The following is a 27,743-nucleotide window of genomic DNA, read 5'->3' as shown; positions in this document are numbered from 1 at the left end:
AAAAAAAAACGATTACAATCTAATCTTTCCATGTTTGATCCCAGGATCCCAAGAAAAATAAATCTAAACGGGGAGAATGCTATGCTGAAAGTTTATTAAGATACTTAGAAGACAAAGATATCAATTTATGTTGCATTTGTCTGATTGTGAATCAAAAAACACATATATTTAAACCTGCGTTTGTGATTTAAATCAAAACGCGATTTAAATCAATATAAATGTTTATATTGTAACACATAGGTGACTATTCATCGTTATTAAAATGACTTAAATTCGATCATGTTGTGATATTTAGAAATATAAATTTGTTTGGTGCGAGTGAGGTTTTATTTAATCTCTGACCCAGGGAAATGTTTTATTTTTTCAAAGAAATGTTTGTTGAAAAAAAAGTCATGACTCCAGCAGGATTCAAACACACAGCATGTGAGGTAGGAGTCAGGAGCCTAACCCACAGTGCCACCAGCAAGGTCACATGCAGAGTGCTGAAAAAGCACTACAGAAACATTATCAACAGACAATGTACAGCATGTACTATTCTTGTGTTGCGGTACATGAATATAATTATATCGTTATTAATTTCTTTAGATACGCAATTCCATATTATATTCCCTTTTAATCAAATTCTAAAAGTATGCTTGTTGACTCCAGTATCACATTAGTTAAAGACTTCGAAGCTTAAAATGTTAAGGGAGAAATGGAATACTGGTGTGTATTTTTTATTTAAAGTACAGAGACCAGCCATATACTGTATGTTTATGTTCCAAAATTAATATCGTTTATGGCCTTCACACGCGTTACAGTATGCTCCTATTCTTTTTATGCTCAGGTACTAAGATTTCCCTTCAGTGGTAAAATTCCATATGAATATTCAATGCTAAAATGTGCACAGTAAAGACATTTACTGTAAATCTTTCTACGACCGACCAACGGACTACGAGTGCCCCTGTCGGTCAACCAATCACGTACCGCGGTATTTTGCGTCATCGCGCGTCACAATGCGCGACGCCGTAGCCAATTACCTCCGGTATGTGTCTGTACTGCGCACTTTGAATGGCTGCATCTGTACCTTCCAATCACTGATGTCGCTCTCCCTAAACCTTAACGTGATGTTTTGCAGATGTGCAGTGTGCCTTTACTCCTGTATTAAAAACGACCTCTGTTGTCGGGCGGAGTTGAAGGAGAACTAACTGCACAGAAAAAGTATGTAACGATAAAATGTTTCTACACTTCAGAATGTCCCTTTAAATCCCTGCTCACACACGTCGGTGTGGGGAGCGGGCAGGTAGAGAGCTTTTCCAGAAACTCATGATGTTTCTCATGGGGTGTTACATGCAGTAGTATCTCTCTCCACGCCTTTGGAAAGAAAAGAGTGGCTCCAGTGCAGGGTAAGGTCAGAACAGCTGGTCTGATTGTCTTAGAAAACAAGAAATTAAAATCAACAGGGAAATTGAACAATACAGAAATCAGAGCAGTATACAATAGGAAGCAAGCAAACAAAATGCTCAGCAAAATCGTAGTTGAGTAAATTGGTGTAAAAAAAATATTTGTAAGCAAAGGAGAGCCCGTGCTGCGTGTGAAACACATCAATAGTTCAGCATTTCTGAAACGTTTAATTGAATTGACAAAGAAATCCTCTCCTTAAACTTCAAAAAAGGATTATCTGTGGAGCCAGCAGGCGAAACACTGCAGTTGCCCGTTTCTCACAGGTGTTTGAAGTTGTGGATAACATTTAGTTAAACCTAATAACTGGTTGGGCCACCCTTAGAAGCAACAACTGCAATCAAGCGTTTGCGATAACTGGCAATGAGTCTTTTACAATGCTGTGGAGGAAATTTGGCCCACTCATCTTTGCAGAATTGTTGTAATTCAGCCACTATGGAGGGTTTTCGAGCCTTAACCGCTTTTTTAAGGTCATGCCACAACATCTCAATCGGATTCAGGTCAGGACTTTGACTAGGCCACTCCAAAGTCTTCATTTTGTTTTTCTTAAGCCATTCAGAGGTGGACTTGCTGGTGTGTTTTGAACTTGAACTTGAACTTTATTGCCATATGTAACCGGTACTGGTACAATGGAATTCTTACTTACAGAAAGTCTCTCGATTGTAAAACAAGTGTAAAAAACAAGACAAAGTGCAAACAGTGCATCAAGACAATGTACAAACAAACAATAGACAATGTGCAAGTAAACATGTAGACAGTTTGAATGTAAACAATACAGACGTGTAAACAATGACTGGAGATGTGCAATAGATAAGAAATCATAAAGAGGTAGATGGTGATGGTGTAGGTGTGGTCCGAGGGGGATGGCTTAATTTGTTCGCCAGTCTCACTGCTTGTGGATAGAAGCTATTGAAGAATCTAGTGTTAAGTGTCCGTATGCTCTTATATCTCTTGCCTGAGGGCAGTGGGGTGAAGAGCTCATGCCCGGGGTGGTGACTGTCCTCTGTGATGGCCAGAATTCTACCACGGCAGCGGTCCTCATAGAGCTGTTTAATCTCGTTGAGACTGCAGCCGATGATCTTCTGGGCCATATTGACCATTCTCTGTAGTGCCTTTCTTTCTCGCGAAGAGGTGTTACCATACCACACAGTGATCCCGTTGGTGAGGATGCTCTCGATGGTGCAGCAGTAGAAGTTCACCAACACATGTATTGGCATCCCCCATCACTTGAGGCACCTCAAGAAATAAAGGCGCTGCTGAGCCTTCTTCATGATAGAGTCAGTGTTCACAGTCCAGGTTAGATCTTTAGAGATGTGAATTCCCAAAAACCTAAAGCTGGTGACTGTTTCCACTTCCGTTCCATCAATACTGAGTGGGCTGTGAGTGTATGGCCTGTGTCTCCGAAAGTCCACTTTTAGCTCTTTCGTTTTCTTTATGTTCAAGTCCAGGTTATTGCTATGACACCACCTAAGCAGCTGTACAACTTCATCCCTGTAAGTGGACTCGTCATCATCACTGATCAGTCCTATTATAGTGGTGTCATCGGCAAACTTAATGATGTGGTTGTTGCTGTGTCTTGCTGTGCAGTCGTGAGTAAATAGGGAGTACAACCTTGGACTCAGACAGCAGCCTTGTGGGGTTCCAGTGCTCAGGGTGAGTGGTGTTGATGTTTTATTGCCTATCCGCACCACCTGTGGTCTCTCAATAAGAAAGTCCAGCAGCCAGTTGCAGACAGAGTTGCACAGACCTAATCCCCTGAGCTTTGTCACCAGTTGACTGGGTATGATGGAATTGAATGCTGAACCGTAGTCCACAAACAGCATTCTCACATACGAGTTCTTAGTGTCCAGGTGTTCCAAGGTTGTATGCAGAGCCAGGGAGACAGCATCATCCACTGCTCTGTTGTTCTGGTAGGCGAACTGCAAGGGGTCCAGGGATTCTGTGATGGAGGAGTTGATGTGTGACAACACCAGCTTCTCCAGGCATTTCATCACCACAGATGTTAATGCTACTGGGCAGTAATCATTCAGGCATGTCACTTTTGTCTTTTTGGGGGTTGGAACAATAGTGTTTTTTTTAAAGCAGGTGGGGACCATGGACTGTGACAGGGAGGAGTTAAAGATGTCCGTAAACACTGTGGTCAGCTGGGCTGCACATGTCCTCAGGACGTGAGGTGGTATCCCATCAGGCCCTGCAGCCTTACGGATTTTCACCCTGCTCAGAGTCTTCTGCACGTCCTGCTCTGAGAGTTTCAGATCAAACTCGCCCTGCACACTTGGGGTCTTCTCAGCATTGCCCTTGTTCAGAGCATCAAAGTGGGCATAGAAGTTTGCCCGCTTTGGATCATTGTCCTGTTGCAGAACCCAAGTGCGCTTCAGCTTGAGGTCACGAACAGATGGCCGGACATTCTCCTTCAGGATTTTTTGGTAGACGGCAGAATTCATGGTTCCATTTACCACAGCAAGTCTTCCAGGTCCTGAAGCAGCAAAACAGCCCCAGACCATCACACTACCACCACCATATTTTACTGTTGGTATGATGTTCCTTTTCTGAAATGCTGTGTTACTTTTATGCCAGATGGGACACACACCTTCCAAAAAGTTCAACTTTTGTCTCGTCAGTCCACAGAGTATTTTCCCAAAAGTCTTGGGGGTCATCAAGATGTTTTCTGGCTCATCAGTGGTTTTCGTCTTGGAATTCTGCCATGCAGGCCATTTTTGCCCAGTCTCTTTCTTATGGTGGAGTCATGAACACTGACCTTAACTGAGGCAAGTGAAGCCTGCAGTTCTTTGGATGTTGTTGTGGGGTTTTTTGTGACCTCTTGGATGAGTCTTCGCTGTGCTCTTGGGATAATTTTGGTCTTTAGAAATGGCTTTATAAACTTTTCCAGACTGATAAATCTCAATCACTTTTTCAGACAGGCCCATGTAGGTTTAATTTTTCCCTTAATAATAAAAACCTTCATTTAAAAACTGCATTTTGTGTTTACTTGTGTTATCTTTGTCTAATATTTCAATTTGTTTGATGATCTAAAACTTTCAGTGTGACAAACATGCAAAAAAATAAGAAATCAGGAAGGGGGCAAACACTTTTTCATATAGCTGGCTCTGTGGTGCAATGGAGAGCGCGTTGGACTTCTAGGCCTTGATAGAATGAAGTCATTCAAAGGTTGTGGGTTCGAGTCCTACCAGAGTCATGTATCATTTTTATTGAACCTTTCTAAATCCTCTAGGGATTGGTGTTGATCAAGTCAAATACAGGACTTCTTAAGAGTCCACAGTTGAAAATGAACCAGCAGCCACAAGAAAGAAATTAGCACTGGACTGTGATCACATCACTCCTGTCCTGGAGTCCTTGCACTGGCTTCCTGTCAACTTCAAAATCCTCAAGCTCACCTATAAGGCTCTCCATGGCTTAGCACCTCAGTACCTGTCTGGGTTATCGCCCTACTCCCCACCTCACAACCTTCGCTCTTCTAATTGTGTTTTCCTATCTGTCCCCCAGTCCATCTGGACTACACTCTATGGGTGACAGGGCCTTCTCCTGTTTTGCCCCAAAGCTCTGGATCTTTATCCCCAAGGATATCAGTCACCTTCTCTAAACTCCTTCAAATCCAGACTCAAAACCCTCTTCTTTAGAAGAGCTTTTAATGCACTATTCTTTACCCCTCTGTTCCTACTGTATTTAATACCACCATCTATTGTCTCCTCTAACTGTGTATTCTCATCCTGCTTATCTTGTGTATTTTTTTAACTTTATTGTTGTCATTCTGTAAAGTGCTTTGAAAAGCCACCTTTAAAAGCGCTATATAATGTAAAGATTATTATTATTATTAATAATGAACAGTGCATTTAACACTGAGCACATGTGGTCCTTCTTTGCAAAGGATTGCAAAGGTTGGGAATTAGCTTTTCACTCGTGTTGTTGAAGACCGTATCCTGGCTGTGTTGCAGGAAATGTCTGGATGCCATCACCGGATCAAGGAGAGGATCAGGGTTTTGGGAAGTCTTTTTGATGCCTGACACTGTGTGTTTCCTGGTTGTAACGGGTGTCATTCTGGACCTAAACAACAGAGAACACCATTGAAATCGCTGGACTGCCTAGCGGACACTTTGTCGCCTTCTTCTGACCTGTAATTAATGTGATTCTCTGAAAACGTGGCACGTTGTATCTGTGCTACCTTTATGGAGGGTGACCACACTCATAAGGATCATAGATTCGATCACAAGCATCTAAAAACGAGAATGAGAAAATGACATCACGCTATAAGGCTGAATGGCACGAATTCTCCTGTTCCTTCTGCAGCAAATGTGAGTTTTTTTGCTTCTTAACACTGAGATAGTTGGAGATATTTGGCAGCTGTGGGATTCCAACTCAACCCTCAAAGAGACTGGAGCTTTAATCCAGCTCTAAACTAAAAACTGGGTGACTTGTAAGGGCTGGTAGGAGAGGAAAAGAATAAATGCTTCTTTTTTGGTCTTTAGCTACTAAAAGAAAGGAAAAAATATTTGATTATTATTTATTCACCAGTTGTTTTGATCAAATTATTGTAACGCAGTGCCATATTAAGGTATAATATGTACATGAACGTCATGTCTGAGTCGATGATGGCAGCTGAGTATCGCTGGAGGACAGTTCATCATGAGTGGGTAAGCCTGCATAATGAGGGAGAAGAGATCGGCCTCTCTGATGCAGTGTCCAGTGACACTAACCTTCTGTCCTACTGTTCTCTGCTAATGTAGAGGGTGAATGCTTATTTAGGTGAATGTAAGGTTTCATTCTTGTAAAATATTTCCGAGCACTTTTTTTGTTGCTGAAAATTAATCTTGTGCATTTGAATGAATTCCGATATTGTCACCTAATTCTATACATTGTTTCATCAGACTAGAACTTTTATAGGAGCTCAATTGCATTTATGAATTGCATAGTGATAGTATTTCTTTCCGTTTAAATACTTCAGTCAAAAATGTAGAGAAGGTGCTCCTGTTTTCACCATTATAAGAACTGTGATGCACCAGTAATATTTACTCTCACAAAAGTATTGTTATTGTATTGTTCTGTTCTGTAACAATCTTGAGTGACACAAACCTTCTGTTTTACTGCACTACACTTCTCCAGAGGCCAGTTCAGCACACAAGGATCCTCAGTCAAACAAACACTGCAATCGCTTGAAAAAAGCCATTCCTCATCCTTTCTCTTAGTATTGGTGCAACTTTTGTATCCAAAGAACGCGATTTGACAATGAAAGGTGCAATCATCTTAAAGAGAGTCTTCATGAAGGCATGCACAGCTTAAGGCACATGAAGCTGAATCCATGAGCTGATTGACACAAAACAATGTCACTTCACATTATCCGCAAAGCTGTTTTGCTTGTCTGACCACCTCTTCGTACTTTACAGTGAGCGCATATATTTCAGTTTCTTCTTTTGTATTTTCCTTACTATTTTACTGTCCCTTTCCCCCATGTGGAGATGTATCCACTGCCAAAACTGCTGTCTGATTATTTAAATTATCTGTAAAACTGTTACATGACTTCATCTAATTGTAAATTTATAAGACAGTCTGTGAGACATTTGTGAGAGTAGCTGAATCCCAGGGCTGGTGTGGAATCACACACAGACAGGTCTTCTGTGTGATCTGAATCCCACTGCCCAGAGCTACAGACTGGTCAAATGGTCACTATTGTAGACACGACCATCGGACAATCGGCTACAAATAATCAATATACTGATCATATTGTCACTACTGGTGTTTATTACATAAATACTATATATAAATAATAAGATAATTCCACACTCATGTGTGTTATAAAACATTTATAAACATTTTGGGAGGCTGACATACAGTAAAGAAAGTAATACTGAAGGGCTGGAAGTCCTGGAAAGCGTTAATAGAACCTTCTTGCTTTCGACCTGGAACAGAGCCCACAACTGCCAGATCAGTGACCCCTGAGCCCAGTTCACAGAGAGGAGAACCAGGGGCTCTTCTATGTCTCTAAGAGGGCTGGGAGGAAGGATAAAAGGGGGAAATGTGACATGAGTCCAGGCTGTTCTGTCTGATATTGTTCATGTAGCAGCACTGATTGTCTAAATATCTTCTGGTTCTGGATTGTGAGGATAGAGAGCAGTACGGAGTTGAGATCCTGTCTGAGTGTGAGTCTGAGCAATGAATCTGACTGAGAAAAGAATAATGATTTTTTATTCTGCCTGAGAATTTTCCTGAGAATTTTTCCTGATAATTTTTCTTCTTTTCCAAGTGGTGTTACATCCCCTTCAGATACTCTACACAGACTGCCAGAGAGAAGAGGAGAGAGAGATGGACAGATAAGAGCACACACAGCAAGAGACACATACGTCTTGATTTACTTTGAAGCAAGTGTTCATTTCTTTTCAGGAACAAGTTGTTTTTGAACTTCAAGAAATTCATACAAATTCTGAAAGATAAAATACAAATCTTGCTTCTCAGGACAGAAGAAATGCTGCAAAAAAATGCCAGTGATTTGTGAAAAGCAACGGGAATGTGTCCCTCTGCAGCTGTTAAACAAAGGGCTGGTGGGTCAAACGCACTCAGGGACGTGCTTCAGATTGTGATGATGTAAACATAATCTCCGCTAAAAATTGAAGGGGTTTCTTCGCAAACCCTCTTGAATGTTGCAGGAAATCTTCGTGTTTTACTCGTGTGCAACTAAAACAAGTAAACAATTCAGTACCTAAGTCAATGTCCAAGAAAACCATCCTCACGTGTGGAATTTTTCTTTAACTGGCTGTTGGGAGAATTCATTTATACACCCGTTGTATCCTTAGCAAAAATATTTTAAAATTAGAACACAGATTTGTTGGAGAACTTGACAATCCTTGACAATCATTATTAAATGAGCATTATAGAAATGTGCGTTGATATTTTTAATATGTACCTTAATTGTAATATATATATATATAATTGCTTTGATGTGGATGTTCATTTGAAGGAATTGAGGAAACTATGAAGGATCGCAGAACAACCAAAGATACATTTGGGCATCTGCTATTGGTAAAGATTAACGAATACAGTAAGTGTGAAGCTTGCACATACACGAGAGAAAAAGATCAGTTTAAATTCACTTCATTAGACTGACGGTGTGTATAGCAATGGATGGTTCTGATACATCGACCTCTGGGTTATGGGCCCAGCACGCTTCTGCTGCGCCACTCTGCTGACAGCTGTCGTAGTGTGATTCAACACAACTGCTCTATCTTTGTTTTCTAAAAGTGCGCCCGAGATGAAAAGTTTCAACGGCAAACACAGACGTCACTTTGAGCACTTGGTCTTTTATAGTACGAATCATCACACGCTGCTCTACATGGGCGTGTCTTCAAGATCGTTGAGAACCAAACCTTCTGCTTTCCGAGGCAACTGATTCTTTCCTTGTTAATTCACAAATCTTCAATGGGAATCAGTGAAACGAAAACCAAACACATGTACACACTCGCGTCCTAGCCTGAAAGAAAAATGATGGAAGCATTTGAGAAATAACAAGAGTAGTCTGAACAGCTCCAGTCTATCAACTGCTCTACAAAGTGAGCGCTACTTCCACACCCAGTTTATAACGCTGAAAATGATTCAGGAAGCACAGCAAAGTTCAAAAAGCAGTGGTTGAAAAGCGTCTAGATACATAAAATGACAGTTTCTCAAAAGTAAAATCTTAAGCTTTTAAATATTGTCAGCCATATATTTTCGTTTTTCTCTTTTTTACATAACACGCTTTCGAGAAATAGACTGTCTTGTAATGAAGGCTGCATTAGAAAATGTGTGTCTAAATTAAAATCGGGTTTATGACTTCTGAGTTTTTCAGCTTTCTTAGCGCTTGGGTCTCGATTCAGATATTGCAATTAAAGCAACAGGGGAGTAAGTTTTCCTTTTCTAAATCAAAGGTGATCTGCTCACAAGGAAGTATAAAAACTTCAGCGTTTACTTTTTGAAGACCGCAAATTGTCAAAACACTATTGCTTCATAAGCTAATAAGTAAGGTTTCTGACCACGCATTGTATTACTAATGCTGTTATTAATAAAAAAAAAGCTTAAATTCACATAATGGAATTTGGACGGCTCAAAGTAGTCTATTCTTTGTACAACTTTACTTGCCCGCTGAGTAGAGTTTAAAGCAACGGCAGCAGAAGTAGCAGTAATAGCAACAACGTGGTTAGAGTGTCACAATACACTCTATGAAATTATTGCGGCTTCAGATCGTTTTGTTCTGTTGAAGCTGCCTACAGGCTCTGAATTGCTGACATTGGCTGTGATCTTTTTTCAGGTTTCATGAAATTCTTCACATATTTGAAATATTTAATTCGGGTTCGCCTAATACACGGTGCAAACCGTACCTGCAGCAGAATGCTGTGGCACATGAAGCCGTTTTGTCTATCGGTTGTAAGGATTTAGGAGCGTACTACAAATCGAGCAAGCGAAAAGAAAATTAAACAGGAGTCACTTTTTGGATTGCTAATTCATTGTGCTCTGCTCGTCTAGGTTCAAATCCTATCCTTGTCATGGTTAAGGCCTGAGACGTGTGTGTTTTTTCTAAACGGTGTTTGCATTTGTTTCCTCTTTACTCCTGTAAACTCAGGATTTTTTTTCCTTGGTGCAACAATACGCTTCTGTAAATGGTAGACTCTGCTTTCAAATTAGCTGCACCAGGCATTCGGATACAGAAAAACACAGGGATTTAAAATTCAGGAATATGAATGGCCAATTGCTTACAGCTAGGGTTTTTACGTTTTCTTATTTAGCGATTTGTGTATCAATCTTTTAACAATTCATTAAAATGCTAACAATATGTAAAATCAAAACAACAGCACCGTTAAATGCTGGGGAGACAGGTAGTTTTTTTTTTCCATCAGATGCCAATCTCTAATGCTGTGTGTGAGAGCTTACGTACCTTTCCTTTTCTCACATTTTCTGACAACTATTCCAAAGGGGCACCCTGTCAGCTCCTAATACTTTTTAAAAGTCTGCCTGCATGTTTGATTATTGTCGTTTTATTTAGAAAAAGTTCAATATTGATCATAACTAAAGAAAATTAGGATCACGAATAAAAAAAGGGCTGAAGATGCGAGTCGCTCTTGAATCAGAGCTGGGCGACACGGGCTTCTGTTCTGATATGATTGTTCGAGAAGCAGGAGGAATCTCTTCTCTCCTATGGAGCATGAGCTGAATCAGGAGTGAGACATTTCGTATGCTCGTGCATATGTTAACACATGACCTACATCGTAAAACTAAATTAAAAACTAACATTAAGTTGTCAAAGACATTCATTTATATACAAACAAGAGACAGACATAGTAATCAGACATCTACATTAACTTGTCCTGCACTGATCAGACTAATTGAAATGTATGAAAGCCCGTTTCCGCCAGGGAGTTACAAAACAACGCGCTATGGTATCGCAGAATTCCGATTAAGTAACTCAGAATTGCGACTTAGTAACTCACAACTCCGACTTTATATTTCACATTTGCAACTTCGAAATAGCCCATATTTCATTGTCTGTCCTTTTGTTATTGTAACGGATTCGGGTTCTAGCTAGCAAGACCTGGGTTTGAGCCAATAGAGTGAGGCACGAAGTAGGGTGGGAGCGGCGAGGGCACAAGCCCTAGAACCCGAATTCGTTACAATAACAAAAGGTCAGACAATGAAATATGGGCTTTTCGAAGTCGCAAATGTGAGAGATAAAGTCAAAATTCTGAGTTTTTAGGCCGCAATTCTATGATTCTAAGTCACAATTCTGAGATACCATAGTGCGTTTTTTTTACTCCCTGGCGGAAACGGGCTTCCATAGGTTCTCGGTGCTGCGAAGCAAAAGCAATCTCTGGAAAATCAGACAAATTATCAGATCATGTCAAAAGCTGATCAGTATTTCTTTACTGGGAAGCAAAGAGATGCTTGTATTACACATTTTAATATGACATGGAATTACACGTGAAAAATAGTAAAATTATTTTCATTGCGGTACGTGTTGATAGAACAGCCCCCTCGATAAAAGAAAGTGTGGACGGACGTGTCGCATGTTCCGTACTCTGTCTGACAGCGAGTTTAACACACTTTCCACGGAAATTAGAAACTAATTGAACAATAAATTAATCTGAGCAAATTTTACACGTGTGGGTGATTTAATTCTGTCGAAATTGCGTGGAACTCCTCCGCTGAGGTCAGATACACACGGGAAAATGTTCAGGCGGCTTCACGGAGTCCCGCCTCAGACTGAAATCAGGTTCTAATTAGACGCTGAGAACAATCCGGATCTCTGTATGTAATTGATTGTGTTGATTGTGTGACCAGGTGTGCGGTAACAGGTCCTGCCAGTATAAAAACCTAGTCACCGCGTTCACACTTTATGCTTTCTTGCTTCAACACAGTTTTGTGGTTTACTTATTTTACTCCTGTAGCAATTGAGCGGGACGTTAATTTGGCGATGCGCTCGTTTCTCTTTATGCTGTGCCTGTGCACAGGGGCCGGGCTCCCCGCACTGGTTTCCGCCGGGCCGGCTGGCTGGGACTCTCGGGAATTGGCGCTCCAGGCCGACCTCCCGGCTCCTGAAGACGCAGCCCAGTTGGAGGACTTGAACCTGGCAGATGCGCCCTCCGAAGACCTGTCTGCAAGCGAGAACGACTCGCAGTCCTTGGCTCCCGACTTTCGCCGCCTTCCCGTGTCCAGAGACGCGTACTCGCACTACTTCGACAAGGAGAAGATGAAGCCCGAAGCCGGCAGCCGCCCCTTACCCGCCTACATCAAGAGCGTCCTGTTTCCTCCCCAGCGAGGGCGGCAGCCGGCTCGCCCGGCTATCGGGGGCACCCGAGGAGTGGCTGTGTGGTGTGACTCCAGCAGGATGTACGTGAGGGTCAGTCGGCTCCTGTTCGGCTTCAGCTGTCGGCCATCGGAGGTGACCTTGGGCAACTGCAGCGTCAGCCGAACCACACGCAGTTACTTCTACTTCATCTACGGGCTTCACGAGTGCGGCACCGAGCGATCGGTAAGCAGGTCTTCATCTACAGGCAGTGTATCGATGTGAGCTGTAGGGCCAGTGTCGGGGTTGCCTTTCCTGGGAATATCCCTTCCTCTGTGACCCTGCAGGTTGTCCAGGGCCGCCTGGTGTACTCCAACACTCTCCGCTATGCCCCGCCCTCCTCCAGTGCACCTGTGCATCGCTTCATTCCCTTCTCTGTGCCTGTCAAGTGCTCCTACAACAGGTAGGCAGGGCTCTGCTGCTGAGAAGCCGCTAGGAAAGTGTCCAGATGCCCCTCATCCCCTCTGTCCTGCAGGTTCCACTACTCCTACAAGGTTGGCTATGTCCCCACGTGGGCCAGGAGAAGGACCTTCTTCAAGACCCTGAAGAACAAGCACAGCTTTGTCCTGCTCACCACCAACTGTAAGCTCCTTGAGTGAGTGGCTCCTCCTGCCTGCAGGGGGTGCTGTGTGCAGGTGTAATGCTGCCTCTCTCTCTCTCTCTCTCTCTTTCTTTCCAGCCCGCTGGGTCCGGCTCTCTCCTAAGGATGAGTACTTCCTGGGTCAGCCCATGTACTTCCAGGCCACTGCCTACTTTGCCACAGCAGAGCAGAGGCTGTACATCCACTCGTGTTACGTAACGGAGAAACCAGACCAGCACTCCCAGCCCCGTTTCCCTGTGATCGACAACTTGGGGTACGGCCCCTTCTGGGAGGGGAGGTGGGCAGGAGCCCTGAGAGCCTGCAGGGGTTCATCCTTGTCCTTGTCCCCAGGTGCATGGTGGACAGCAAGGCAGATGGCTGCCTGTCCAGGTTTGTCCCCTCCAAGCAGAAGGATGTGCTCCGCTTCACAATTGATGCCTTCCTCTTCCAGAAGAAGCTGTCCAGGAAGGTACTGCTCTCAAAGGCTGCTCAGCCTTCTTGCTCTACTGATCCATGGTCTGCTTTCACATCCATGATCTAGATGTGAACCAGACTGTGGCAGCTGTAGTGCCTAGAGCTGCCAGCTTGCCTTCACTGATGGCAGAAGGTCTTTCTCTGTCCCTCTATTGGCCTTGATCCCTTAATGCTGTGACCTTCCCTCTTGCAGCATGAAGTGACTGAGCTGTACATGCACTGTGTCATGGCTGTGGCTCCTGCTAAAGCAACACCAGGGACCAAGTCCTGCACCTACAACAGGGAGGCTAAGAGGTACTTCTGCAAGGAGCCTGCTGAGGGTGCTCTGGGACATGCCAGGCTTAGGCCTCACCTGTCCTCCTCTCCTCCAGGTGGGAGGAGCTGTATGGTGACCATGAGGTCTGTGCCTGCTGTGAGTCCAGGTGTGCTGGCAGTCGGAATGAAGGTGGGTCTGGTTCTCTATCCCTTGTGGATGCATCTCTGCTCAAGAGACAACCATGCTTGGACAACTGAGGAATGATCCCATGCTGGACAAAGACTGTTTAGATGAGTAGCATCACTGTGGGACTCTGGGTATAGCAGATCCCTCACTCCTGGGTGCTGCTTGTCCACAGGTACCAGGAGCCTGGTGACCAGCAGTCGGGTGGCTGTGGCACCAGTAGAAGCTCCTCTGGATGTGGGAGCTGACTGGACTGAGGATGAGGAGGGAGACCCTCAGAGCTCCAGTGAAGATGCAGAGAGCACCAGTGAGGATGTGGAGGGAACAGAGGACTTTGGAGATGTTGGCCAGTGGACAGGTAGGGTCTGGCAGGAGGAGCTCCTGTAGGGGTGGTGTCCTGCAGTTCGGCTGGATTGTTCTCCTTCTTTCTCCCCAGGTGCCTGAATGAAGGCTCCAGCCTGGCCCTTGTGACTCTCCTGCCTCCACTTGCCTTGTAATGGCAACATCTCAATAAAGCTGTGAAAGACCCTTCTGCCTGCCCTTGTTTCTTTATGGTTTATAGGTTTGAATGGGGTGGAGGAATTCAAGGGAAGTGAGACCCATTAATCAATGGAAGTATTTGTGGGGGTTCCCCTTTCAAGAATGCTTCCCGTATTGCTGCCAATGAGGACTGAAAATGGCTGGAGTAATAAAGCGTTGTAGTGGGGGAAGATGGCCGCACTATTCCTTGGGCAGGGCAGTGTGACTTTTTTTACTGTGAGAGAGACGGAGGTGTTCAATATACTGGAAATCCTCCTGTTTCCGAGATGGGTAGTGCTTATGGAGTGTGAGTTGCTACTGTAGTGCCCAGTAAGAGTGAGATCTGGTGTCCCATTCTAGGCTGCACAAACTGACTAAAAGAAACACAAGGAAGGAATTGTCAACAGGGGCTTGGTGTAAAGTAGGCCTTCCCAACCTTAGCAGAGGAACAATACTGGTGCGCAAACATCAGTGAATAATGGTACAGTTAAAATCTCGGAGGTCTTGTCTTATGGGTGTTGGTTTCACAGTAGTGGTATTGGACAGTCATGGGGAAGTATTAGGATTGAGACTGGAGATCCCAGTACTTGACTGGGAAGGCGGGTGTTCACAACCACCTCTACCAGCAGCACAGACTGTGTAGATTGAGACTGAACGCTTACTACACAAAGCCTCTCCCCTGTTTCAGTGTCCCATGTCATGAATTTCAAGTGAATCCTAGTCTTCCTTTGTGCCTACCTATAATTTGCACAAATCCTGCTGGCCCACTAACACTGTCAATTCTTAGCCCTACTGCAGTGCCCTATTAAAGCTTCAAGGATTTAGGATAAACTATTTTATATAATGGTTCTGAAGGTGGCTTCTCAAAGCACTTGACAGAATTACAATAAGAATACACAGGATAACACAATTCCAATAGACAGAGGAGACCATGGATGGTGGTACTAAGGAAAGTAGAAGCAGAGGGCTAAAGAATGGAACCAGTTCAGTAAAGGCTCTTCTACAGAAGAAGGTGTTGAGTCTGAATTTGAAGGAGTTTAGGGAAGCTGACTCTGCTATCCTTGGGCAGAGAGTTCCAGAGCCTGGGGGCATAACAGGAGAAGGCCCTGTCACCCATACAGTGTAGACGGGCTTGGGGGACAGTTAGGAGACCAGAATTAGAGTGAAGGTTATGAAGTGGAGAGTAGGGTGATAATAGATTAAACTGCAACTGAAATGTGAAGGCACGTTCTACAGTTTATGCAAGAAAGGGTAATGTTAGGCTTTTATGGGACGGGGGTAATGGCAGCACTTTTGAGGACTGTTGGTACAACAGCAGTGCTCAAGGATTCATTTCTAATATTGAGGACAATGGGTTATATACCCATCGTTATTACCAAAGGCTCAGAGACCTTTTGCTATATAAAAAGACTCCTTTCCACCACTAATTTATTCAGGTTTGGTTCATTTGGGTTTTATCAGTTAAACATTTAATATTGTATGTCAGTTTGTTGATGCCTGTATATCACAGTGATCTGCACACACACCTTTGACTGAATATAGGCTGCCAAACCTCTCCAGCAAACTTATGTATCACGGTAGGTACACAAGAAGTTTATTTGTAATAACAGGGTTGTTGGTGCCAGTAGTCAGATTGGGTCAATTGCAAGGTAAGAACAGCATCGCATTAACTGGAGATGATCCAGAGATTAGCATGCAGCTCTGTACGCCAGATTAATACCGATTTGCAACTCGCTCGTCTGCTGACTTTAGTCCCCTGCTCAGTAATCACAATGTTCCCAATTGCAATGAGCCCAAGGAAACAGCTGCTGCTCTCTAGAGGACACTACAGGACAGGACTAAGTACAATTCCTGCAATAGACTAAGCAGTTTAGTGCCAAACTAATGGAACTCTGAATCCTATGGGACAGTTCCGAATGTAGTAACAGCTTAATACTGAAATAATATCGTAACACCTCGTGATCTTAAGAATCTGTCGCTGTTAAAAAGTATTATAATAATAAGCTAAAATTGTACTGCAGCCACAACACAGTGGACTTGCAGCTCCTGTCCTGATCATACAGAAAGATGTCATCACTATAATACCTGTTAACAAACAGCGCCTGCAGTCTGTGAAAGAGAGCTCTGAGGTGAATATTCCTTGCAGGGAAGTGAACTGTAAACAAGGCAAATACATCACTCAGATGAGGAGCAACGACTGTTGCTAAAGAAAGTGAGCGAGGGTACACCTATAGTAGTTCATCCACAGAAATTCAAACATAAATTTGTGAGAGTACCGCACCAGAGTACCGCAAAGCTAGAAGCGTGCCTTCAACTGGAGTACTGTAGCACGACTGTTTATTTTTTAAAGTAATATTAACTTATTCCAGGCGTTCATCTGGTTTAAGAATACAAATCGATGCCTTCAAATAGACCTTTAACAGTCCTTTGATGTAGAATTAAGAAAATGGGGAATTATTTGATCCCATTCTCAATCCAGTAGTTTATGGACAGGCGCTCTCAGCGGACTGTGTGCAGGAGTGATGGGTGATGTGGAATTCTATGGGCTCAGTGGGACTCTGGGCGTCAACTCAGGGCTCTGCTGTAGATTCCTGTAGAACCGGTGTGAAATGATAATGTATCGTTGGCTGGTATTGTTAATGTAAAGTTTACTGGTACGTTTCGGCCAAAACATATTTTCTTTCTTCTTTTTTTCAGCATGGAATAAACCTATTACTTGTTCCTTTGCAGCCTACGCATGCTGACGCAGCTACCCACCTGAACTACAAATTGTATGTTGGCCGTTCCGTTACACTATATTGATGAATCGTACAAGATCATAGGATCTATAAGCCTGAAGACTTGTCTTGTACAGTGCCCTGATAAAAATCAAATTAATTACACTAATTTTTATGGAATCCCATTTCCGGTAGTGAGGCTTCCATAGTACATGGATGGAATAGTGGATGGTGGGCTTTTAAATTCTTTTTTTATTTAAACACCAGAAATACAAAAACGAAGAAAGAATATGAAATAAGATACAGAAATAGACACTTCACATCCAGAAGAATTCACAATTATAAAAGCTGAAACTTATACTTTTTAAATATTTCCATTGTATGTCATTTTTTACTTAAAAAAGAAACTCTTCTTTAGCTCAGCTGGCAAGGCCTGGGTTCGAGCCAATGCAGTGAGGCACGAACTAGGGTGGGAGCGGCGAGGGCACAAGCCCTGGAACCCGAATCCGTTACAATAACAAAAGGACAGACAATGAAATATGGGTTATTTCGAAGTCCCAAATGTGAGGTAGTCGTAATTACGAGATATAAAGTCGGAATTCTGAGTTTTTAAGTCGCAATTCTCAGTTACTAAGTCGGAATTCTGAGATACCATAGCGCGTTTTTATTTTTACTCCCTGGCGGAAACGGGCTTCCATAGAAATGGTCAGATTCAGAGCCATTGCAGTTCGTGCTAATTAGAACAACGCCAGAACTGAACCCTCAGCACCGTACTGACTACTGAGCACAAGATCAGCTGCTCGCCAGCTTTGTTTCGCACAGTTTTGCATTGCTATTGAGCTCAGAGCAGGAGCTGATCTTCAGACAGTCAGATGCGTTATACATTACGTCACTGGCCCTAATCTTACGGTGCTCAACTGCACCATAGTGACCTCAGCGCCACTACTAGTAATGCATCGCCCCCGGCCAAAATTGCTTAGTAAAAAAAAAAATTACTATACTGTCTGTTTAAAAATATTATATCTTTAAAAATGACAAAGGGTTTGTGTGTCGCGCTAAAGTTTCGAATCATTTCAATGCAAAGAAAAAACATTTTCTTCCAAGAAATCATAAATTTGTCTCATCCTTCATACTATAATTCTCTCTTGTAGTAGTAAAGCATTTTGAGTCAAACCGAACAATATATTAAAGGAACAAGTAATAGGTTTATTCCATGCTGAAAAGAGAAGAGAGAAAACACAACGTTTCAGCTGTGAAACCTTCTTCAGGTTTGTTTTCTCTCTTCTCTTTTCAGCATGGAATAAACCTACAATATTACTTGTTCCTTTGCAGATACGCATGCTGACGTAGCTACCCACCTGAATATATTAAATGTTTCATCTATATGATTAACATAATGTTCTCCTGAATAACTACAGTAAATGACAAAGCCTTAGAGCCACAGAGAAAAACAAATTGCATTTAAAGTAATTTTAAAGGCTCGAGATAACATTGCACTATAAACGCAAATGTCTGTCTTCTTTGTGGCGCTTAGTTTTTGTTGCTTTAGCAAATTTCATGCAGTTTATTTCTGACACAAGACATAACAAGCTTGTGTATTTATGACAAAAAAGCAGGGCAACAATTTATATCGGCCTTGAAATTGAAATTGTTAAAAAGTGAGTTAAATGCAGATATAGTAAATATATTTTCTCATATAATGGTGTGTTTTATTGTCTAAAAATCCTTCATGAATGGTTTAACAGACACTTTGCATAATAAAAAAAAATATATATTTACGAATTTTAACTTTTTATACAGTAAAGTTTTGTTGTGAACATGAGCCCTGTTTATCGATATTACCAACACAGTTCTGGATTTTATTCTGCCTTCCTATGGACATTGGAATTTTCTTTCACACAACAGCTCCCATGTCTGGTAGCTTATTAGCGCCAGGGAGAAAAAGAATATTGTTGGCTTTTAAATGAGAAACCATTTGCGTTTATACAAAATCACAATGCGTTGTCCCAGACATTGGGACATCCTCTGTTTAAACACCTGTCGTTTTCTCTAATATTGGCTCCTGTGCTTCGGTCCATTTGAGAGAGAAGACACTGAAAAAGTCTTGTGAAAGTGGATTTTGCACCTACGCCAGTGCTGTAGTGGTATCATACAGACACCCATACAAATCCATCACACGTTGGAAGCTCTGGAAGGCAACGTAAAATATTGCTCTGTCCGTTGGTGGATTAGGTATGCATGCTACATTTCAACGTAAAATGCAATGTAAAAAGATCAAATTTGTTTCAAAGTCGATTAATGTAAAAACCGATAAAGCTCATGTTTTTTATCTAGTTTTATCTATATCTATATCTATATCTATATCTAGTTTTTCAAAGGTCTTAAAAAAATGTTTATCGCAATTGTGAAAGTTAGAGAAGGTGTACCAGCGCGTGCCTTTATATCGCCAGCTTCAGTCTCGCCTGTAGCTGCGAGAAGGTTAAAAGCGTACAAGTGATCTGTCTTTCGTCAAAATAATTGCTGGAGCAGCAGGACGTAGAGTACCATCCAGCAGCTGTAGATGGTGCTCGGGTAAGCGCTAATTCTGTTTTCAGCACAGGGAGCAAGAATGAGCTCAGTCCGGCTCCCAGCAGAATCCATTCTGGTTTGGTTGCTGTCAGACTGTGCATCTGAGGCTTTTTGGATCGCAACGTGAAAAAAAAAGAACAAAAAACAATTGCTCACATCGTGTTACTTCCACCAGAGGAAGGGAAGATATCACTTTAAAAAAATCAGAACTGAATATTTGGATCCGGGGCCTCATACTTATCAAATTATTAAAATAATAATTATTTAACTATCAGATTGTGTTTCTGCAACATTTCATGCACAGTATGCCGTATTCAACAATAAAACAACAGTCACAACGAGGCCTTTACACCCAGTCTGGGGTATTTTCCCCTTTTATATTTTTGCCACTTTATATCGAACCTGTTATACTCCCAGAAGTGCGCAGTAGCTTATACTTAATACAAATATACAATTCAACGCTGGTATAAACAGATGTGTGCCATGTCTGCCTTTGTAAGCATTTGTTTAAAAAATAAGTTCACAATATGTTAAAAACACAAAAAGCACAAACTTAATAATACAACGATACAAAATCAAATCCAAATCATAAAGCCAATTAAGTACCTATCCTTTGAAAACAGAGAACACCTTTATATCTACAATAAAAAAGTGACATTTGTATCTACTTTTGAATTACTGTACAAAGCAGACAGAGTAGTCCCTGAATTCAAAGATCAGATCTTGGCCAAAACAAGACAATCAGACATGAGCTGAATTCGGAACAAGAGCCTCTGCTTCGTCGTTTATTGAGCTTTTGATCAAAGTCTGAGTGAAAAAAGATCAGCTATTTTAACAAAATACGCAAAGGGCACCTTCCTTCAAGCCGGAGTCAAACTGGTGACCTAAGGATTCCCTCTTGTTTCAACTACAGTCCTCCACTCTACCAACTGAGTTATCAACAGATGTCAGGAGCTGCTCTCTGGCACATACTGCCCAATGTAGTGAAATGTTCCGGATGATTTAAATCCCAGATTGACATCGTTTCCAACTCGTTTCCTTAGTCTTGTTTACCTTGAATTTAAGCCACAAACCAGGATTCTACTGTATAAACTTCCGGAGATATTACAAAATGTTTGATGGAGCATCAATCATTCCAGGCGGAAATTGACTCCTTTTTCTTTCTCGAGGGATCATATTAAACATTTAATTTGGATCGAGAAGAGGATCACCATGAGACACAAAACAAACAGTTTCATTCTGTCTTTATTAGAATCTGTATCACAGCTAATGCATGTAAAGCCTTTAGTATGCGAGAGTGAGTGTTCAGTTATGCCAGGGAGTGTGAGAAAAGAGAACTGAAATTTAGTAAATTAATATTTAAATAGAGTGTAAATCTTCAAAGTGTCACTGCAAAATTATTACAGGGGTCTACCAGCTGCCGGACGTACTTGTTTTGGGACTATTTCCAATAAGTACCGCATTAGTAGTTGTGTGTCCTTACTGGTATCTTTTAAACATTCAGTTATATACAAACGGGACAGAGACACAGTAATAATCCGATTTTAACGTGTCCTGCATTTTAACTTACTGAACAGATAAATTGAAATGTTCTGATTCAGAGCCCCTGCAGTTCGTGCTAATTAGAACCACAACAATACTCCTGAGTCCTGACCACCACACTGAGCAAAGGTTCAGCTGAACTCTGACTTTGTTCAGCACAACTTGTTGTTGCAGTTGAGCTCAGAGCTGGAGATGATCTCCATATTCTACCACACTAACTAGTCCTAAACGTAGTACACACTTTTTAAAAACAATTTAAAATATTACACAAAGGCTGTAAAGCACACTCTAAATCGATCCGAATATTTGATTTCCGTGATCCGTTTAGGCAACATTAGGCAACGTGGTGTTTCTCCAGCAAAGCATTTCTCAGTTTTGTGAACTACTGGTGCTTTTAACACCCCAACTTACATACCTCGTCAGGATGGCCGAGTGGTCTAAGGCGCCAGACTCAAGGACTCCTGTCTTTCCATTGCTTGGGTGTTCTGGTCTCTGAATAGAGGTGTGGGTTCAAATCCCACTCCTGACAGCTTTTCCCTCTCTTGCATTTTTCCTGTCTTCTTGTGCTCGCTGACAACGACAGAAAGAAGAAAACGGAGAAACAGGCTTGCGGGCACATGATGGGCAGGGAAATGCTTCGTGAACACTTCAATGTGATTAGCAGAAAGTCAAATAGGCTTCAATTTCTCCCTTAGGAACTGTTTGGGGTGCCTGTAATCGAGTAAAGATTCACGGTCAAGGTATGCATTCAAAGGTGAAAGACCGAAATATAAATCCAGAAGAAGATGTATTAAAACATATTGTTTTCCTTGCGGTTTCCCCTGTATTTCATTAAATGTGGCATTGTGAAATCAGCCTGTAGCCCTACGGAATGCAGCCACTCTCCCGGTGACAGCGGCAGGAGCCGAGAGGATTAAATCAGAGCTCGAACAGAGAGTTAAAAAAATATGGGCAACTAGAACATAGATCATAGAACATTTTTATTAAAGTTTCCTATCTGCTCGGCCTTACTGAAGTATTTTAGCTGCATTTTAGCTTCTATTTATATACTTTACAGTAGATAGTGTTTAGTAAGAGAAGAGAGATACAAGCGCTAAACCCCCACAATAACCAAACCTTAACTAAAGCAGGAAGATCTGTTGCTTTAGCAAATTTCATGCAGTTTATTTCTGACACAAGACATAACAAGCTTGTGTATTTATGACAAAAAAGCAGGGCAGCAATTTATATCGGCCTTGAAATTGATATTGTTAAAAAGTGAGTTAAATGCAGATATAGTAAATATATGTTCTCATATAATGGTGTGTTTTTTTGTCTAAAAATCCTTCATGAATGGTTTAACAGACACCTTGCATAATTAAAAAAAATATATATTTACGAATATTAACCTTTTATACAGTAAAGTTTTGTTGTGAACATGAGCCCTGTTTATCGATGTCACCAACACAGTTCTGGATTTTATTCTGCCTTCCTACGCACATATGAATTTTCTTTCACACAACAGCTCGCATGTATGGTAGCGTATTAGCGCCAGGGATAAAAAGAATGATGTTGGCTTTTAAATGATAAACCATTTGCGTTTATACAAAATCACAATGCGTTGTCGCAGACATTGGGACATACTCTGTTTAAACATCTGTCGTTTTCTCTTATATTGGCTCCTGTGCTTCGGTCCATTTGAGAGAGAAGACACTGAAAAAGTCTTGTGAAAGTGGATTTTGCACCTACGCCAGTGCTGTAGTGGTATCATACAGACACCCATACAAATCCATCAAACGTTGGAAGCTCTGGAAGGCAACGTAAAATATTGCTCTGTCCGTTGGTGGATTAGGTATGCATGCTACATTTCAACGTAAAATGCAATGTAAAAAGATCAAATTTGATTCAAAATCGATTAATGTAAAAACCGATAAAGCTCATGTTTTTTTATCTAGTTTTATCTATATCTATATCTAGTTTTTCAAAGGTCTTAAAAAAATGTTTATCGCGATTGTGAAAGTTCGAGAAGGTGTACCAGCGCGTGCCTTTATATCGCCAGCTTCAGTCTCGCCTGTAGCTGCGAGAAGGTTAAAAGCGCACAAGTGATCTGTCTTTCGTCCAAATAATTGCTGGAGCAGCAGGACGTAGAGCACCATCCAGCAGCTGTAGACGATGTTCGAGGAAGAGCTAATTCTGTTTTCAGCACAGGGAGCAAGAATGAGCTCAGTCCGGCTCCCAGCAGAATCCATTCTGGTTTGGTTGCTGTCAGACTGTGCATCTGAGGCTTTTTGGATCGCAACGTGAAAAAAAAGAACAAAAAACAATTGCTCACATCGTGTTACTTCTACCAGAGGATAGGAAGATATCACTTTAAAAAAATCAGCAATTAATATTTGGATCCGTGGCCTCATACTAATTATTTAACTATCAGATTGTGTTTCTGCAACATTTCGTGCACAGTATGCCGTATTCAACAATAAAACAACAGTCACAACGAGGCCTTTACACCCAGTCTGGGGTATTTTCCCCTTTTATATTTTTGCCACTTTATATCGAACCTGTTATACTCCCAGAAGTGCGCAGTAGCTTCTACTTAATAAAATATACAATTCACCGCTGGTATAAACAGATGTGTGCCATGTCTGCTTTTGTAAGCATTTGTTTCAAAAATAAGTTCACAATATGTTAAAAACACAAAAAGCACAAACTTAATAATACAACGATACAAAATCAAAACCAAATCATAAAGCCAATTAAGTACCTATCCTTTGAAAACAGAGAACACCTTTATATCTACAATAAAAAAGTGACATTTGTATCTACTTTTGAATTACTGTACAAAGCAGACAGAGTATTCCCTGAATTCAAAGATCAGATCTTGGCCAAAACAAGACAATCAGACGTGAGCTGAATTCGGAACAAGAGCCTCTGCTTCGTCGTTTATTGAGCTTGTGATCAAAGTCTGAGTGGAAAAAGATCGGCTATTTTAACTGTTTGAATGAAATACACAAAGGGCACCTTCCTTCGACCCAGTGTCAAACCAGCAACCTAAGGATTCCCTCTTGTTTCCACTACAGTCCTCCGCTCTACCAACTGAGCTACCAACAGATGTCAGGAGATGCTCTCTGGCATATACTGTCCGATGTAGTGAAATGTTCCGGATGATTTAAATCCCAGATCGACATCGTTTCCAACTCGTTTCCTTAGTCTTGTTTACCTTGAATTTAAGCCACATACCAGGATTCTACTGTATAAACTTCCGGAGATATTACAAAATGTTTGATGGAGCATCAATCATTCCAGGCGGAAATTGACTCCTTTTCTTTCTCGAGGGATCATATTAAACATTTCATTTGGATCGAGAAGAGGATCACCATGAGACACAAAACAAACAGTTTCATTCTGTCTTTATTAAGAATCTGTATTACAGCTAATGAATGTAAAGCCTTTAGTATGCGAGAGTGAGAGTTCAGTTATGCCAGGGAGTGTGAGAAAAGAGAACTGAAATTTAGTAAATTAATATTTAAATAGAGCGTAAATCTTCAAAGTGTCACTGCAAAATTATTACAGGGGTCTACCAGCTGCCGGACGTACTTGTTTTGGGACTATTTCCAATAAGTACCGCATTAGTAGTTGTGTGTCCTTACTGGTATCTTTTAAACATTCGGTTATATACAAACGGGACAGACACAGTGATAATCTGATTTTAACATGTCCTGCATTTTAACTTACTGAACAGATAAATTGAAATGTTCTGATTCAGAGCCCCTGCAGTTCATGCTAATTAGAACCACAACAATACTCCTGAGTCCTGAGCACCACACTGAGCAAAGGTTCAGCTGAACTCTGACTTTGTTCAGCACGACTTGTTGTTGCAGTTGAGCTCAGAGCTGGAGATGATCTCCATATTCTACCACACTAACTAGTCCTAAACGTAGTACACAGTACACACTTTTTAAAAACAATTTAAAATATTACACAAAGGCTGTAAAGCACACTCTAAATCGATCCGAATATTTGATTTCCGCGATCCGTTTAGGCAACATTAGGCAACGTGGCGCTTCTCCAGCAAAGCATTTCTCAGTTTTGTGAACTACTGGTGCTTTTAACACACCAACTTACGCAACTCGTCAGGATGGCCGAGTGGTCTAAGGCGCCAGACTCAAGGACTCCTGTCTTTCCATTGCTTGGGTGTTCTGGTCTCTGAATAGAGGCGTGGGTTCAAATCCCACTCCTGACAGCTTTTCCCTCTCTTGCATTTTTCCTGTCTTCTTGTGCTCGCTGACAACGACAGAAAGAAGAAAACGGAGAAACAGGCTTGCGGGCACATGATGGGCAGGGAAATGCTTCGTGAACACTTCAATGTGATTAGCAGAAAGTCAAATAGGCTTCGATTTCTCCCTTAAGAACTGTTTGGGGTGCCTGTAATCGAGTAAAGATTTACGGTCAAGGTATGCATTCAAAGGTGAAAGACCGAAATATAAATCCAGAAGAAGATGTATTAAAACATATTGTTTTCCTTGCGGTTTCCCCTGTATTTCATTAAATGTGGCATTGTGAAATCAGCCTGTAGCCCTACGGAATGCAGCCACTCTCCCGGTGACAGCGGCAGGAGCCGAGAGGATTAAATCAGAGCTCGAACCGAGAGTTAAAAAAAATATGGGCAACTAGAACATAGATCATAGAACATTTTTATTAAACTTTCCTATCTGCTCGGCCTTACTGAAGTATTTTAGCTGCATTTTAGCTTCTATTTATATACTTTACAGTAGATAGTGTTTAGTAAGAGAAGAGAGATACAAGCGCTAAACCCCCACAATAACCAAACCTTAACTAAAGCAGGAAGATCAGTTTCTGCTCGAGACAGATGTTTTCTGAACTGTAAATCTCTGGCTGGAGACGCTGTGTGTCCGGACTCAGAGGTTGTATAAGAAAAGACTCGGAGAGCTGCAGGCGCCGCTCATTGCTCTGCGCTCCCCGTGCGGAATGCGCGTGTCCTCCATCCTTCATTACCTTCATACACTCCTCTCAAACCATATCAAACTCCTGGAATATTTCGGTGAACAGATACTGGATCTTTCTTTCCGAGATCATGGGCAGAAACAATAAACACGGTGAAAACAGGAAGGTATTCTGATCGTATAGAGAAATGCGCAAAAATACATTTCCTAAAATCCAATAAAATCTAGTTACATTCTGATGCTATTTTGATGTATCTGAATAGTTTTGGCACAGTTGTTACAGCAAAGAGACAAATAAACTTTTTTAAATTTCATTCGAGCTGTAGTTTTGAAAATGTTTTTTCAATTCTCTAAATAATACAAACACAAACACCCGTTGTAAGCGTCTGACCATTGATATTCTTGAATTATAAGACCGTACACACGCTGGCAGGCAGTTCAGCGAATATGATGCCCCTGCAGGGGCCGAATATTAGACAGACGTATACATACAGTCATCGTGTGGAGTTTATTCCTCCTCTACCGCAGTCTTTGCCTCTTGTCACATTTGCGCTTAATTGTCGATTTTTTGTATAGAACACCGAATATCTTGAGGAAGCCTGTCAAGCGAAGACTGATGGATTATTGAGGTGCAAACACTGGTTCAAAATCAACACCCTCTGCTATTGCCGTTGTTTCTTTGATAATTTCTTCAAATTCCTCATCTGACCTTCAATATCGAGGGATATTGAGCATAATACCATACAAATTGTAACTTTCTTTTGATTGCCAGTTTTATTAAAATGCCATCCCCTTTTACAGTTATTTTAGATGTTTGGCAAGGCGTTATATCCCCCCTCTCACCCTCAGCTAAAATATTTTAAAAGTACAACAACATTACATTATATTGAACAGCGTTTATGTTAACATTTATATTCAAATTAAGGTAAATATACGAAAATATTAAAATAGAACTCCGGCGATCTGTTGTTTTTGCTTGACAAGTTCTCGAACAGTTTTGCATTGTTTTTTAAATTACTTTAGCTGAAGATGCAACGGGAGCATAAGTGAATTCTCCCTCACTCACTGGAACATATAATTCTATGGGTGAATACTAACTGCTTGCAAGTTGCCAATGTCGGTAATTATTGGAAATTCCCGGTAATGTTGACTCTGGTACTCAATTGTTTGAGTAAATATCAAAATAGTTCAGGTTTTGCGGAACAATTAAATTTTTGCGGTGATGATGTTTACTATAGGAAGAAGTGCGTCCCTGGGTGGGATCAAAAAACCCACCTGGGGATTAATAACCGAAAACGCTAACCGATTGCACCACAGAAATGCTTACACCTTGCTTTTTTTCATTTACATACTTTTGGTGAACAAAAAAATTCGCTCGCATTTCATCTTTCGCAAGCTGTATGATTAAAAAAAAAACAAGTTGTTCTGCAAAGGAAATGAATAAACGCATTAAACCAAATCAAGACCTCTTTGAGTGTCCCAAATTACATGTTCTGTAAAACAAGACAGGAAAAAAAAGGTACCGCTGGAATTCGGACCCAGGATTTCCTCTTTATGAAACAGGTCTTTTAACCAGCTTTACCACAGCACTGGCAGAATACTATTCTTATACAGGTGGGTACCCACCCTCAAACCTTTGTTCTCTCGCTATTTTACCTTTGCCTACTGCCCTGTCTCTCTCACACCTGAAGAAGGCTCCACGGGC

General features: G+C 41.5%; 1 protein-coding gene and 3 non-coding genes across 4 annotated transcripts; all 4 read left to right on the top strand.

Annotated features, from left to right (window-relative positions):
* The first annotated feature begins 4,543 nt into the window (after positions 1-4,543).
* On the top strand, positions 4,544-4,636 carry trnar-ucu (transfer RNA arginine (anticodon UCU)). Its single transcript has 2 exons — positions 4,544-4,580; positions 4,601-4,636. It is a non-coding gene; the product is annotated as a tRNA-Arg (tRNA).
* A 7,034-nt stretch (positions 4,637-11,670) lies between these two features.
* On the top strand, positions 11,671-14,280 carry LOC148665338 (zona pellucida sperm-binding protein 3-like). Its single transcript, XM_088630936.1, has 9 exons — positions 11,671-12,445; positions 12,547-12,662; positions 12,735-12,841; positions 12,939-13,113; positions 13,191-13,308; positions 13,507-13,607; positions 13,685-13,758; positions 13,928-14,110; positions 14,189-14,280. Exons 1-9 carry the CDS (start codon positions 11,810-11,812, stop codon positions 14,194-14,196), a joined length of 1,518 nt encoding a protein of 505 aa, XP_088487062.1. The 5' UTR covers positions 11,671-11,809; the 3' UTR covers positions 14,197-14,280.
* Positions 14,281-21,516: 7,236 nt separating this feature from the next.
* trnal-caa (transfer RNA leucine (anticodon CAA)) lies at positions 21,517-21,627 on the top strand. The gene is made up of 2 exons: positions 21,517-21,554; positions 21,582-21,627. It is a non-coding gene; the product is annotated as a tRNA-Leu (tRNA).
* Positions 21,628-25,206: 3,579 nt separating this feature from the next.
* trnal-caa (transfer RNA leucine (anticodon CAA)) lies at positions 25,207-25,317 on the top strand. Its single transcript has 2 exons — positions 25,207-25,244; positions 25,272-25,317. It is a non-coding gene; the product is annotated as a tRNA-Leu (tRNA).
* Positions 25,318-27,743: the final 2,426 nt, after the last annotated feature.

Source organism: Lepisosteus platostomus, chromosome 5 (assembly GCF_059453375.1).
Source record: "Lepisosteus platostomus isolate fLepPlt1 chromosome 5, fLepPlt1.hap1, whole genome shotgun sequence".
Taxonomy (NCBI): domain Eukaryota; kingdom Metazoa; phylum Chordata; class Actinopteri; order Semionotiformes; family Lepisosteidae; genus Lepisosteus; species Lepisosteus platostomus.
This window is presented reverse-complemented; position numbering and strand designations above follow the sequence as displayed.

Excerpts from the sequence above, each read along its gene's own strand:
- LOC148665338 (XM_088630936.1), top strand. The coding sequence starts at position 11,810 with ATGCTTTCTTGCTTCAACACAGTTTTGTGGTTTACTTATTTTACTCCT. Across the intron at positions 13,114-13,190 it reads CCTGTGATCGACAACTTGGG|GTGCATGGTGGACAGCAAGG; the intron begins GTACGGCCCCTT and ends CCTTGTCCCCAG. Across the intron at positions 13,309-13,506 it reads AGAAGAAGCTGTCCAGGAAG|CATGAAGTGACTGAGCTGTA; the intron begins GTACTGCTCTCA and ends TCCCTCTTGCAG.